This window comes from Callospermophilus lateralis, chromosome 5, assembly GCF_048772815.1.
Source record: "Callospermophilus lateralis isolate mCalLat2 chromosome 5, mCalLat2.hap1, whole genome shotgun sequence".
Classification (NCBI taxonomy): Eukaryota; Metazoa; Chordata; class Mammalia; order Rodentia; family Sciuridae; genus Callospermophilus; species Callospermophilus lateralis.
The window spans coordinates 120,508,914-120,522,525 of NC_135309.1; the positions used below are offsets into that span (position 1 = coordinate 120,508,914).

A 13,612-nucleotide genomic window follows, 5' to 3' on the forward strand; every position below is an offset into this window, starting at 1 on the left:
AAGTAACTTTATAGTTTTGGCTTATTTCATAAATTAGCCACAGGCAAATAATCTCATCACGCCTTAACGATATCTCAAAGTCATACTGTTAATTCTAAGACAACAATTAACTGGAAAAACACCAGATCTCAACAAAGATCTTTGATTCTCCTGCTGTCATTGACTTTCTGAGCAGCAGCATTTATGAGGCAATTAATAAAATTGAGATTGATGTAATAACAATAGGAGTGTTTGAGAGAGGGAAACTTGAAATGGAAAATGATTTAAAATTGGGGGATTTTGGAGCTGGGGCTGTAGCTCAGTGACAGAGTGCTTGCCTAGCATGCATGAAGCACTGGGTTTGATCCTCAGCACCATGTAAAAATAAAAAAAATAAAATAAAATAAAGATGTTCTATCTACAACTACAAATTTTTTTTAATTGGAGGATCCTGATAAATCTAAAAAATCAAAAAGAAGGAAGTAAATTTTGCAAAATTAAATGAGAAACTGATAAACTATTATTCCAATATCTGTTATTTTTTAAAGTATTATTTATAATAAAGTGTTAAGATTATCAGCCTGGAAGAATTTTACAAAACAAAACAAAAAAATCAAATCAATATTAAGAGGACAGTGAGTAGAAACTTATTAGGGATTATGGTATATCTGAGTCTATATTATTTTATACTAGTTAACTACTTCTTAAAGAACATGAAAAAACTGAACTTTTTCACTCCATAATAACATAGTTTACCTCTACAATCCACATTTCCCTGATTAACAAGAAGCCATGGCCATTAGGCAAGTACTTCCTCTGATAGAGAAAGCTTTTCTAAAAAAAAAAAAAAAAAAAAAAAAAAAAAAAAAAAAAAAAAAATTAGTGGAAGTGCCACAACACAAATAAATGAGATAGAACCTAGAACCCTGGTCCGATTGTCTTTCCCTCAGCTTGAACATTTACCTTCTCCTTCTTCTTTTCCACTTGACTAACTGGTTCATTCTTCTCATCACAGTTTAAGTATAATTGCTTTGGGGGCACTGTCCCTCACTCTGCCAGATATAGACACACAGTGACCAGCCCTAGCTGGCTGGCATGTCTTTCCCATTCCGTCTGGTTGCATCCTGTTGTTCAAACACATTTCTCCCTGTGCCCTACTTGCCTGATCACCTGGTTGATCCTCAGCAATGTCAGTTCCCCAAGAGCAGGGGTGTGGCTGGTTCACATTCCTATTCCCAGTGCCTATCAGAACACAGAATAATTCCTCTGTTTTAGTCAGATTTTTCATTGCTGTGACCAAAATACCTGACACAAACTATGGAAGAGGGGAAATTTATTTGGGGCTCACTGATAGTTTTAGAGGTCTCAGTCCACAGATGGCTGACCGCATAGCTCTGGGCCCAAGATGAGGCAGAACATCATGGTAGAAGGATGTGGAGGAAGAAGGCAGCTCAGAACATGGCCAACAGGAAGCAGAGAGAGCCAAAGAGCTCCATTTACCAGAGACAAAATATAAACCCCAAAGGCACACTCCCAGTGACCAGTCTTCGCTAGCCACATCCTACCTGCCTTCAGTTACCACCCAGTTAATCCATTTCAGTGGTTTAAGTTACTAATTAGGTTATAGCTCTCATTTAACCTCATTTGCATTTTCTCACACATGAACTTTTGGGGACACCTCATTTCTAAATCTCTGCAAATGCTTGTTGACTGAAAGTGTAAAGTGGCCGTTCAGCATTTAAAGCCTGAGGGTGTGCCATGAAGAAACCATTTATCTCCAGTTGTGTTGTCTATACAACATGGGCAGTTGTAAAACATCAGGCTGACCTCCATAGCCCTGAGGCCTTTGCTATTCAGTAGGTTATGGGTACAAACATAACCTTCTAGAAATTCTTAGCTCTGAAGGAAAAACGAAATTATCGGTTGCCACTAAAACTTGCAGTCTCAAATTTCAGTAAGAAATCGAGGTCTTGTCTCTAAAAGACAAACAAGAAACTAATGCCCTGTAAATTTCCTTTGGATGTGGTCACCTGAGTGCAAGCATTTAATATAACAGACACTTAATCAAACAGGTGTGAAGGTATCACACTGGTCCTTCTATCTCCAAAGAAATGTCCTCAGGCCCATTCTATACAAGGCAGAGGTTCTCAACAGATTTACAGGCACAGAATATATTAAAATGGAAAGGAGGGAGTGAGAAAATCATAGCTAACACCTGAACTTACACCTTCTTTGACTAACTATGCAATGCCCATGGAGACATTGAATTACAGTATCATCTGGTAGACTCTAAGTGAAAGCCAGTGCATGGTGTCCTTTTTGGTCAATGCAGATTTGTACCTCCTTTATTAATTCAAACCAAATCAGCTTCCTGGGGTGTCGGAATAGTAGAATTCAATCTCCACACAGCTGGACTCTGTTGTGCTTGGTATTAGCAAAGAGGATGCCACTGGTACATGGCATGATGACTCTGAAAGAATCAGGATTCAATTGCCCTGCACTCCCTGTGCCACTAGAATGTTTCCAAGCTCACAGTTAGAATTTGAAGAAGACCTGTGCTGCCTTTCACAGACTACCTTTTTATTTGCTTTAGGAAAGGAGTCTAGGAAGAACTCATCCAAGAACTTGGTTTTTTTGTTTGTTTGTTTGTTTGTTTGTTTTGTTTTGTTTTGCTTTAGGGTAGGTGTCTAGGAAGAACTCATCTAAGAACTTGTTTTTTTTTTGTTTGTTTGTTTGTTTTGTTTTGTTTTTGCTTTAGGGTAGGTGTCTAGGAAGAACTCATCCAAGAGCTCTGGTGTTAGCCCACTAATGGTTTCTTGTGAACTTCTTGCTCCTTTGTGCCATTTAGATTTTTTTTTTTAATTCCAAGAATAAATTGTGGCTCATTCTTTTTAAAAATAATCTGTCAAGTTACCATGAATCCAGTGATTAATATTTTCTGCTTGTTACTTATTAAGATGTCAAGTTCCCAAGTGTCAGTGGTAGGATTGATAAAATGAGAATTAGTAGTAAGTCAACCATTTGGTTTTCCAAAACTATAAAAAAGGGTAAGGTATTTTCCCAGTCAAAAAGTCAATGTTTTCAAAATTTTCACAGAGCAAGGACTAAAAAACATTCTCAGACATCAATATTTAAGTCATTTGAATAAACTCTAGTCTATAACTATATCATCCTGAATATCCCCAAACTCATCTGAATAACAAACTCTCAGCAAGAAGGTAACTGCTAGTATAGAAAACAGAGCTATTTCAAAGCAGCAGTTTAAAACATCGACCTTTTTTAAATAAAGCATTTATCAAGTTCAAATTTATATTTTTAATTTCTTCTCTTTCTCTCACTTCTATGGTGCTGGGGATCAACCCAGAGCCTTACACATGCTAAGCAAGTTTTCTACCACTGAGCTATATTCCAGCCCCAACTTTTATTTTCATAACTTAAAAAAACTAAAATAAGTCAGAAGTGAATCATGGTGTATTTTCAATCAAACACAAAAATTCAATCCCAAGCTGACACCAATAAACTTAAGAGCGATGACCCAGAACCAGACGCTGAGTAGAACGAGAGAGAATTTACAACACCTAAGTGCTTTCTGTAAGCATCCCCCAGACCTGCTAGGATAGTGGTCATCTTCAGCATTAGAGAGTCTGCTGCCAACTGCATATCTGTGTGGTTATCCATTCAGCTTCCACAAAAGCATCCCAAGCTAAGACAAAGAGTAGAGTGCAGCCTAGAGTCACATTACCTTGATTCAAATCTCTGCTGGCTTGAAACAGATTTTCAACTTCCCAAAGATTTGTTTTTCTCACTGGTAAAATGAGAACAATGATTCTACCAGCCTTCAGGCTTTTTGTCAGGGTTAAGTGAGATAATTCATTTAAAGTGCTCATTTAGTATAGTGTGTGACAGACACTAAGTGCTTATTAAGTGTAGCCACTAGAAGAAACACACACACACACACACACACACACACACACACACACACGACAACCTCAACTATTTTACAGATATCCCTTAATATATCTATTTTTAAAGTATTTTTAAAGATGGCAACAAGTTAAAAGCTATCAATTATAAGTAACGATTTTATAAAGTTATATTCCAAAAAACTTTGGACAATCCATAAATGATATTCTTTTCAACATAATTTATTGAGCACTGATTTAATACCAGATACATTGATAACTTTTAACTTGTTGATATATATAATTGATAGCTTTTAACTTGTTGCCATCTTTAAAAACACTCTAACATATATACATTCAGGGATATCTGTAAAATAGTTGAGGTTGTATATGTGTGTGTGTGTGTGTGTGTGTGTGTGTGTGTGCGCACACGCACAAGTGCTGGGCTTTGAAGGGAATATGAGTTAATCATTATATATTACACACATACATATATATATTTTTGTTTGTTTTTTTTTTTTTTTTTTTTTTTACCTCAAGGTGTTTATAATCATCTTGTGGAACCTGGCAAACATCTGTTAAAAAATAGGAAAGAATACTAGATGGAATCTATTTAAATACCTTAGGTTTACAATATTTCTAAAATCTCTATAGCATATGTTTATACAACTTGTCAATATACCTCTCTAACACATGTATCAGAAATGTTTCTCAATGTAAGAAAATAGGAAAAAAATTTAAATACCTTCTCTAAGATACTTTAGAAAGAATCATGCACTTCTGAGGCTTTATGTCAAAATCAAAGATTCTTAGCACTGTTTTAAGGAAAACAGTGATAATTTGACTACTTTTCTAAATTCAGAAAGTCTGTGTTACCTCTGTGTTACCCTAGCTTAATTGAATATAGTCAATTAATAAGAATTTCCACTTTTATCATGTTCCTGTGACATGAACATCATAATCTTCCCCAATGTCTATCACCATGAGACTTAACTTTTTTAAAAATTTGATACGTATGATCTGAGATATAGTAAAAGGGTCCCCAAGAATTGACTGAAGGAAATCTGAAGGAAATCTTCATTTGCATCTCCTACCTTAAAAATAATCCTTAAAATTAAAATTTCATATCTAAAACGACTCAGCACGTACTCAAATCAACAAGGACCACATACTTACTGCTTTGTATTTTTCTCTTTGTCAGAAGATCACCAATGTGCAACCAACCATCCATCAACAAAGCCACCATAACAGGTAAGAGAGATCTGCGGACTTATTCTTCTTGTGTGCAGGAAGAATCTGTATCTTTCAATAGTCAACATCATATTAATGCTGATTCTATACTCCAATTCTAAAATGTCAAAGAAATAAATTTTTTCTTCTTTATGTTATCCTCACGATCATTGATCTTACAATTTTTCCATTTAAGCTGTTCCTTGGAAAACCTGTTCTAATGTGCCCCATTCTTAACCACTTGACTTTATATTGGAACTCAGTTCAGCTTTGCTCTAGGCATTTGTGTTGTGGGAGACAGAGTTACCCTCAGAATACCTGCCATTTTTGTTCCAGGCTTGGTTATCTGCTTCATCTTCATATATGGTAGTTTAGTTTAATGAAAGTAAAAGTATAAATAAGAGAAATATGTGTTTTGTGCTGGAAGGAACATATTACTATTCCAGTAGTTCTTATGGGAACTCGGGTTGCTGAGTATAAATACAACTTGTGAGGGGAGAGAAAATGTTATTACACAATACAGGAAAGTTCAGTGTGATGAGAAAAGGGTCTGTTATGCCAGATTTGTGAGACCCCAGTAGACCTCCAGGAGCAGAATCCATTGCAATCACACAAGAGTCTTTATTGCAAGCTGGAGCCTGGATTCACAACTGATCCTGATGCAGCAGTCCCAGGGAGTGAGTCCGGGTCCTTTGTTCAGTGAGATTTTATAGGTTTTGCGGGGATACTCTATGTGTCACAATATCACACAGCAAATCATTCCATATCGTGGGAAAATCAAACAACAACTCTTAGCATTGATTAGCACATTCACTGGCGGGAACAAGTTGGGTAGGGGTGATTGGCTAGTACAAGAGGGGGATTCGTTTGAACTGATTGGTTTAGGCCACGAGGGGTATACTTGCTAAACTACATGGTTTCCCAACTTGTTATCAACCACCATAAACTACTGGGGGGTCATCTGGCATCCCAGGTATTTTCCCTGTCTCATGCTGATTTGAGGTTGCTAGGAGGGTTGCCATGGGTCCTCACCTAGCCTAACTGAGTCAGGGACACTTGGCACCACAGACCTTTCCTGTTATTTACAGACAAACAACTCAGCAGGGTGGGTATGTGCTTAGGAGTGCTCTGTGGGTTTTTCCAAGGACAAGGGTCAGGCCCCCTTCCTTAGGACAGGCCTTGAGGTAGAAGCTGCTGTTATTTATTTATTTTTTTTTTTTAAATGGAGTCACATTAGTTTCTCAGGTCCTCAAATGTTTGGAAAAGAAAAGTAGAAGAAAGGATGAGGGAAAGAAAAGGCATAAAAATATATTATCCCCATGCCTATTGGCCTGATTTAACCAGGAGACTTGACCTGAACTGAACCAAAAACAGAATGAATGATCTCATTTTGCTGACCCTGAAACCAAATTGAACCTCATTTAATCATTTCTCAAAACCCCAATTGATTCATTGAAATAATTGCCTGGAAAAGAAAACCTATGATTTCTAAAATTATTACCAAAAGGAAATTAACATACTCTCCAAACTAGACCAATACTTCATCTTGATTCCAGTGTCTTCTTAGAACCCCAACCCTTAATAAGGAGCTTCTTATTAAATTTTTAGTGAATACACATTGCTTGAAATTTAACTTTGTCATGTCCAATCAACTGGTTGCCTTTGTAGTCACCACATCAGAGTTGATTCTGAAACAGTAGTTAATGTTATCTTCTTATCTGAAAGTCTACCAAATAGCACTTGTATTTCAATGACTATTACATTTTTTGTTCTTTTTTCCCGTGTTTCACTTTACAAATATTGTTGGTAATGACTTTTCATTGTCATTTCATAGTATATATATTCATTTCATAGTATACCAATTTTGTTCTTGACATTGACCAAGAGATCAACAGTAAAGAATTTCTAAATTCCAGAATAAGTTATTTTAGGAACAAAAGCCACATTGAACCTGGTCTCCAGCCCTGCTTCAGGTATTACAGGTACCCCTGTGAACAGGAGCTACCTTCCCTCCACCCACTTTTGCAATAAGCAAGACTGACATTTTGGTTTGAGTACAATGTGTGCTATTTTGGTCTCTTGGCATTTGTTTGTTTATTTTAGTTTGAGGTTGCATATGAGCTTGCCTCACAGATGGGGCAGCATCTTCCCAGAAGAACAGCTTTAGGCACTAGTAGAACTCCTTTGTGTCCTACACAGGATGTTTGGGTGCTCAGTGGTCAGCGCAGCTGCCAGCCACCTTGGCAGATGACCAGCTGCACTCAGAGACCACAGACATGATCTTACACATAGGTGAGAAATCCCAAAGAAGCTCCCAGAAACTTTTACATAATATTGAATGAATCCCTGGAGAGGGGAACTAAGAGACACTGGAATTGGGCAATTAAGGCTAATGGGGCCTCATTTGTACCCAATAACTCCTGACCTGAGGACTACAGAAGCATCCCATGTAGGAAGGGAGAGCAATTAGCTGTCATTAACTGCTTGGCAGCTGGGCTCCTCACAAAGCCCAACAGGAAATTGCCTGGCTAGTGAAAGGAAGTCTTTTTTCTTGTCCAAATATTGCAAACCAAGGTGGGAAGAGGGGTCTGGAGTGTGAGGGGATGATGGCAAGAGCAGTGAAAAGTTCCTGTCTGTCATCCCATTCTGAAAAAGTGAGTCCTTAAAACCTAAACAATAATAGTAATGGTGGTTGAGTCTTTGACACTAGTTAGACTTCAGATAAGAAAAGGCAGTACTTATGTGTTTCTTCCCTCCAGACTTATTCCCTCCTGTTAGAAGCTCGCTATATCTCTGTAGTAGTACTGAGGAGATGAGAAAAGGGATTTTTTGTTGTTGTTGTTGTTTTTTAAGTCAGTAAGGCAACCTATCAGATCAAGGCAGCCATCTTTGAAATTTTGCTGAAAATCTGGAGGAACAGGGTTGTCTAAATTCATTTCCTCACTAGCCCAAAGGGCTATATTGAACAAGCTCAAGGCACCCCTTCAGGAGTCCTTCATAGATCTACAGAGATGTGATTAAAATTGTGAGCTGCCTGTCCAGAACTCAAATTGTTCTCTATCATGACAGCTGTATGGCCCTGAGCAGGTTGCATACCTTTCTCTGCCTTGGTTTCTCCATCTATAAAATAGTGATCCCACTTTATGCAGTAAGATCACCGTTGGTAGGTGCCGTGAATTAATGTGTTCACTTTTACTAGCATGGTGCCCAACAGTGTCAGCACTCAATACATCTTGGTAAATTTTGTTTTGTTGTTTTGGTTTCTCTGACCTACTCTGTACATAGAACTAGGGATGACAGTTCAGACTCTATAAAAAGTACCAGAGATTATCCTCATAAATTTATAAAATACATAAATTTATTTCTATGGTGTTAGAGGCTGAGATCAACTTGTCAATGTGTTTGAGTTCTGGGGAAGGACAGGTTGCTGGCCTGTCTTTCTATTATATCCTCACAGGATCGAAAGGGGGCAAGCGGGTAGATTCCTTTAAAAGGGTGCTAATTCCATGCTCATGACCTGATTATCTCCCCAAAGCCCCACCCTCAACTATTACCATGTTGGGGATTAGGATGTCAATGTGAATTTGAGGTTCCCATACACATTCAGTCCATCATGAGGGACAGTGAAAGGAACAGGACAGAAATTAAAAAGAAAAGGGAAGAGTGAGAGAAAGACAAGGATGCAGAATCATAAGAGTAATGTGTGTGGATCCCCCAGAATGGCCCACAGGGACACACTGGCTTTGGACCTGTCCAAATGACATCTCCTATTGTCCTAATTTTGTGTCCTTTCCCCTCATCACTGTCATAGATGTTAGTGCATTTTTTATTGAGATGATAAGATTATTCTTCAGAGTCTAAAAACTTACTTTTGAGAGCTAGTTTTTTGAAGGAAAAAATAATTCACTATAACTCTTCCATAAACCAATTCTTTAAGTGTAAAAAATAATTAAGAACTTCTATGTCATAATATTTCCTGAAAATTAGTCCCATAGAACATATAATACCTTTTTACCCATTCAAGTTTGATTATTTATTGGTACTGGGGATTGAACCTAGGAGCACTTCACCACTGAATGTCATCCCCATCCCTTTTTATTTTTATTTTATTTTTTTTTTAAATTTGAGACAAGATCTTGCTAAGTTGCTTAGGGCCCCACTAAATTTCTGAGGTTGGACTCCAACTAGTGATACACCTGCCTCATCTTTTCAAATCGCTGGGATTTCAGGTGTGTGCCATTATGCCAGGATCAGGTTTTTGTTGTTGTTGTTGTTGTTACTTTGATAAATATTAAACACAGAGAAGTTCTACTTTATACCAGAGTTAAAACATGTCAGATACCTGCCAGTTTTTATTTTTATTTATGAGAGGTAATTACATAGATCTAAAATGACCTAATAATTCTTTAAAGATAGGGCTTCTAAAATAGTATTTAAAAAAAAAGATTTACTACTGAAGAGCTGTTTTTAAAAATGTTTTTATTAGTTGTTGATGGATCTTTATTTTATTTGTTTATTTATATGCAGTGCTGAGAATTGAACCCAGTGCCTCACACATGCTAGGCAAGCACTCTACCACTGAGCCACAACCCCAGCCTAAGAGCTATTTTATTCTTCAGTTGTGATATAACAAAAAGCTGATGTGTGGCTTTCAGATCCTGATGTGAAACCTGTCTCTCTCTTTCATTTTATTTTCCAATTTGAAGAATGGAATTGTATGTACTTAGTTCTCAGGGTGGTTGCAAGAGTTCAAGGAGATAAGTTTTAGAAAGTTCACCAGGTGGTGGGTAGTATAAGCATTTCTTTCTACAATCCTGCCCCATGTTTGATACTTTTTTTGTTCTTTAAAGTAATTCAAAAACAGGAAGAGTGGAAGTAGCAGAGGCTAATTAAAGTTCATTGGCTTTTCTGGCATGTTTCGTTAATGACTTTACTTTTGCACAGTAATGACTGGACCTTTGCAGTAATCCCTCAGTTACTTAGAGAAAGCCTCACCTGCACTGGTCTTCAGCAGGCAGTACCTGCCAGAGATAAAGACTGTTGAAACATGAGAGGGCAGCAGAGAGTCAGAGATGCCCCAGCCATGCCTGTATGGGGATGACACCCTATTTTTGGAGTAAGGTCTTGTTAAGTGGCACAGGATCTGTCCTTTTGGTCATTTGTTTGGGGTTTTGTTTTGGAGGGTGGAACTGGGAACTGAACCTAGGGACAGTTTAGTACTTTACCACTAAGCTATAGCCCCAGTTCTTTTTACTTTTTTTTTTTAAAATTTATTTAATAAATTTGAGATAGGGTGCTGAGTCTAGTTTTGAACTTTAGATCTTCCTGCCTCAGCCTTCAGAGTCACTGGAATTACAGACATTAGCCACCATGTCCAGCAGCAAGCATTTCATTTTTAAATGACAGTAAGAAAAGAATTCTGCAACTATCTCATAAAACCTTGTCATGTCTTCACAGTATTACTTTCAGTATGTTTCTGAATTTCCATATTTTAATCCTCTTTATTTAATCATCTTTAATTTGAGGATTTTCATGCATGAATGTAACTCAGAGAAAAGCTATTTAAATTTCTTTCTTTGGAAGATGTGAAGACTGAAATCTCGTGAGTCAAAAATCTACTTGGTGGCAGCTCTGAAAATAAATATAAGGTTCCATTTTCCCTATTACACCCTTATAAAATAAAATAACCCACCATAATAAGATAGTCTTCAGACTTGTAGAATTTTGTTTTTCAGGAAAGTAAAAGAAATATTTAAAAATATTAATTTCTGAGTAACAGATGTATCATTTGTTTTTTGTACGGGACTTGAAAATTAGAAAAAATATTGTCCCAATTCTCATTGGATATGTGTTTATGGTTAGAGTTATTTTAATTATATTCACTGATTATCCTAGAGACAGAAAAATGGGTAGCCTAAGGCTTTGGACTTCGGACTTTGGAGAAATACAAGTTCTTATACCCAGGCAATACAATTAGTGCAATTGCCTTCCCTCTACTGTAGAGGGCGACACACAATGCCATGAGGAGCATAAAACACCACAAAAGTAGTTTCAGTCAGGAAAAGAATATGCATTAAGTCTCTGTTCCACTTCATATTTTTTAACCCTGAAAACTCATGGCTCTATTAAAAAACTGAGTTTATTACAATAGAATTTTGTCAATCTGTAAAGCAGAGTATTAAAAAGAAAACTATCCAAATACTAATCAGTTAAAACATGAGAAGAAATGTAACTGTATTTGTTATTGATCTAAAGCACAAACAATTTCTAAGATTGAATAAGAGGTGAAAAACATAACACAGACTTTCAACTGGAATATTATCTGAACTAATCATTTAATACTTTGAGCTTAAAGAAAAGAAACTAAGTATGTCATGGTGAGAGTAATGATGCTAACACTTATTTAGATCTGCCTGTAAGTCTTTGTGTCTGTAACAAACACTATATATAACATAATACATCATATACAAAATAAAAATATATATGTGTACCTTTATCTGAAATTATAGTTTGGAGCAAAAGCCACATAAAGAAGGAAGACAGGACCTATGTGAGAGGGATGCACAAGTCTTGAGAAAACACTAACCCTGTTAAGTCAGTATGTAAGAACAGAAGGCCACATGGAGTCTAACTTCCCATTCTTGTACATGATGTGGAGTTATGAATACTGGTCATGTATTCATATAGGAACATAGGAAAGTTATGTCCAACTCATTCTACTGTCTTTCCTACTCCCATCCCGTGAACTCCCACTCCCTTCCTGCAGTCCTTTTTATTTCTCCTTTAGTAAGAGCAAAGATTGTGACAATGTTTTAAAAAATGTGAAGAATGAGTGCTCAGTAAGATTTGTTAGGATGCACTTGAAAAATGCTGATAATGCATCATGTTTAATAACTTTAATTTTAAAAAATCAAGATTGTAGCTGTGCATGATTATAAATTGACTTCTTTGGAGTCTTACTTATTTTACTTTCATACTTAATACAACTAATGACTGTCAGGTATTCCAAAATTTTAAAATAAAGTTTACTTTTATAAAAATTCCACATGAAAAAGACTTTTCTGGAGGAAAAAAATGCATAGTTGCTTAAATGCATAGAGTGTGACTATTTATTAGTTAAACCTATTATCTGTTAGATAGGTAAATGTCTATTTTCTTCCTTACTAACACAACTTAGAACTTGTTTTGCCTTTCTCTGCTTTTATTTTGATAAGTAAAGTTCTACCTATTAGTATAGAAAAAGACCAGATCTGAAAAGTGACTTTTTGACTGGGAATTGATGAAAGTTTTCTATGGTGTTAAGAGCAGTGAAAACAAGTGAAATGGCAGAATTATGCGGAAAATAAGTCTATCTCAATTGCTTAAATATCTGGTTTGGATACTTTCTTATAATTTTAGTTAAAATAAATGAATGGTACTAAATGTTTGTTTTGTTATCACAACAAAAACATTTAGTCCAGCCATTTAAGTTGAATTCAGCTTTCCTATGACCACCTGTGTAATTTTGGTTGATTTACTTCAATTCACTAAGTTTTGTTTTTATCACCAGTAAATTCTAAGTCAGTGCTTGACATAATGCTTGGTACCCAGGATATATTCATAAAATATTAGTTATCATTATTAATGTAACTATATTATTACTCACATTATCCATCTGGCCAAAAGATGCTTTATAAGCACCTTATATAAGGTATGTAACAAATTAGGTGTGTTGGAGTAAAAGTGACTCTGGCTTTAAAGGATTCACAATCTAGGGGAGAAGGAATTATAAATAATTAATACTTGCTAATATCATGATTGAAGGTTCTTCAAATAATATGTATTTGAAGGCAAGGTGAATGGTTCTACCTAGGAAGAGCTCTCTGCTAAACTTCTAAGAATATGGTATTCTTCATGTGGTAAGGTAAAGATTACCTCGAAGCAGAACCAATAAGAGTGAGATGTGGAAGCATGATCAGGCTATTGGGAACAAAAAAGGACAAATGGAGTTAAAAGTGTATAGAAGCAACTAATGATAAGTCTCCAAAATTAGATTAAAGCAATCTCACTGGTGTCCTATACCAAGAATAGTGGACTTCCTTTTATGGGCAATGGAAAATCATCTATTAATACTATTTATTTATATATTTATTTGTATGATCCTGGGGTTCAAATCCAAGGCCTTATACAGGTTAGGCAAGCACTTTACTTAGGGGGTATACATCCAGCCCCATCAATCAATTTTAAGCAGGGAAACAAATAGGCCTTTTAGAGTGACCACCTCTGGAAACAGCATAGGCATTGTAATGTGGCTCTAACCTGGGGTGGTAGCCTCAGAAGAGAGGTGAGGGAATAGATTCACAACTCTTTTCTGAGAAACAATTAAAAATAGTTAGGAGTTGATTAGATTGGAGAATGAGGAAGAAGTAAATAGTGAGATCATATATACAGATGTCAATCATGGTATCATGAATATACATAAAATATTTAAAACAACCCAAATGTTAAATAATATCATAATT

General features: G+C 36.2%; 1 protein-coding gene across 5 annotated transcripts in view; it reads left to right on the forward strand.

Annotated features, from left to right (window-relative positions):
• Positions 1-13,612, forward strand: part of Pde4d (phosphodiesterase 4D) — a 1,049,725-nt gene that overhangs the window by 870,836 nt on the left and 165,277 nt on the right. For all 5 annotated transcript variants that reach the window (XM_076857254.2, XM_076857255.2, XM_076857257.2 and 2 more), the window contains one exon: positions 5,083-5,132. In XM_076857254.2, coding sequence (XP_076713369.1) covers positions 5,083-5,132 — 50 coding nt within the window. The remainder of the gene's footprint in view (positions 1-5,082; positions 5,133-13,612) is intronic.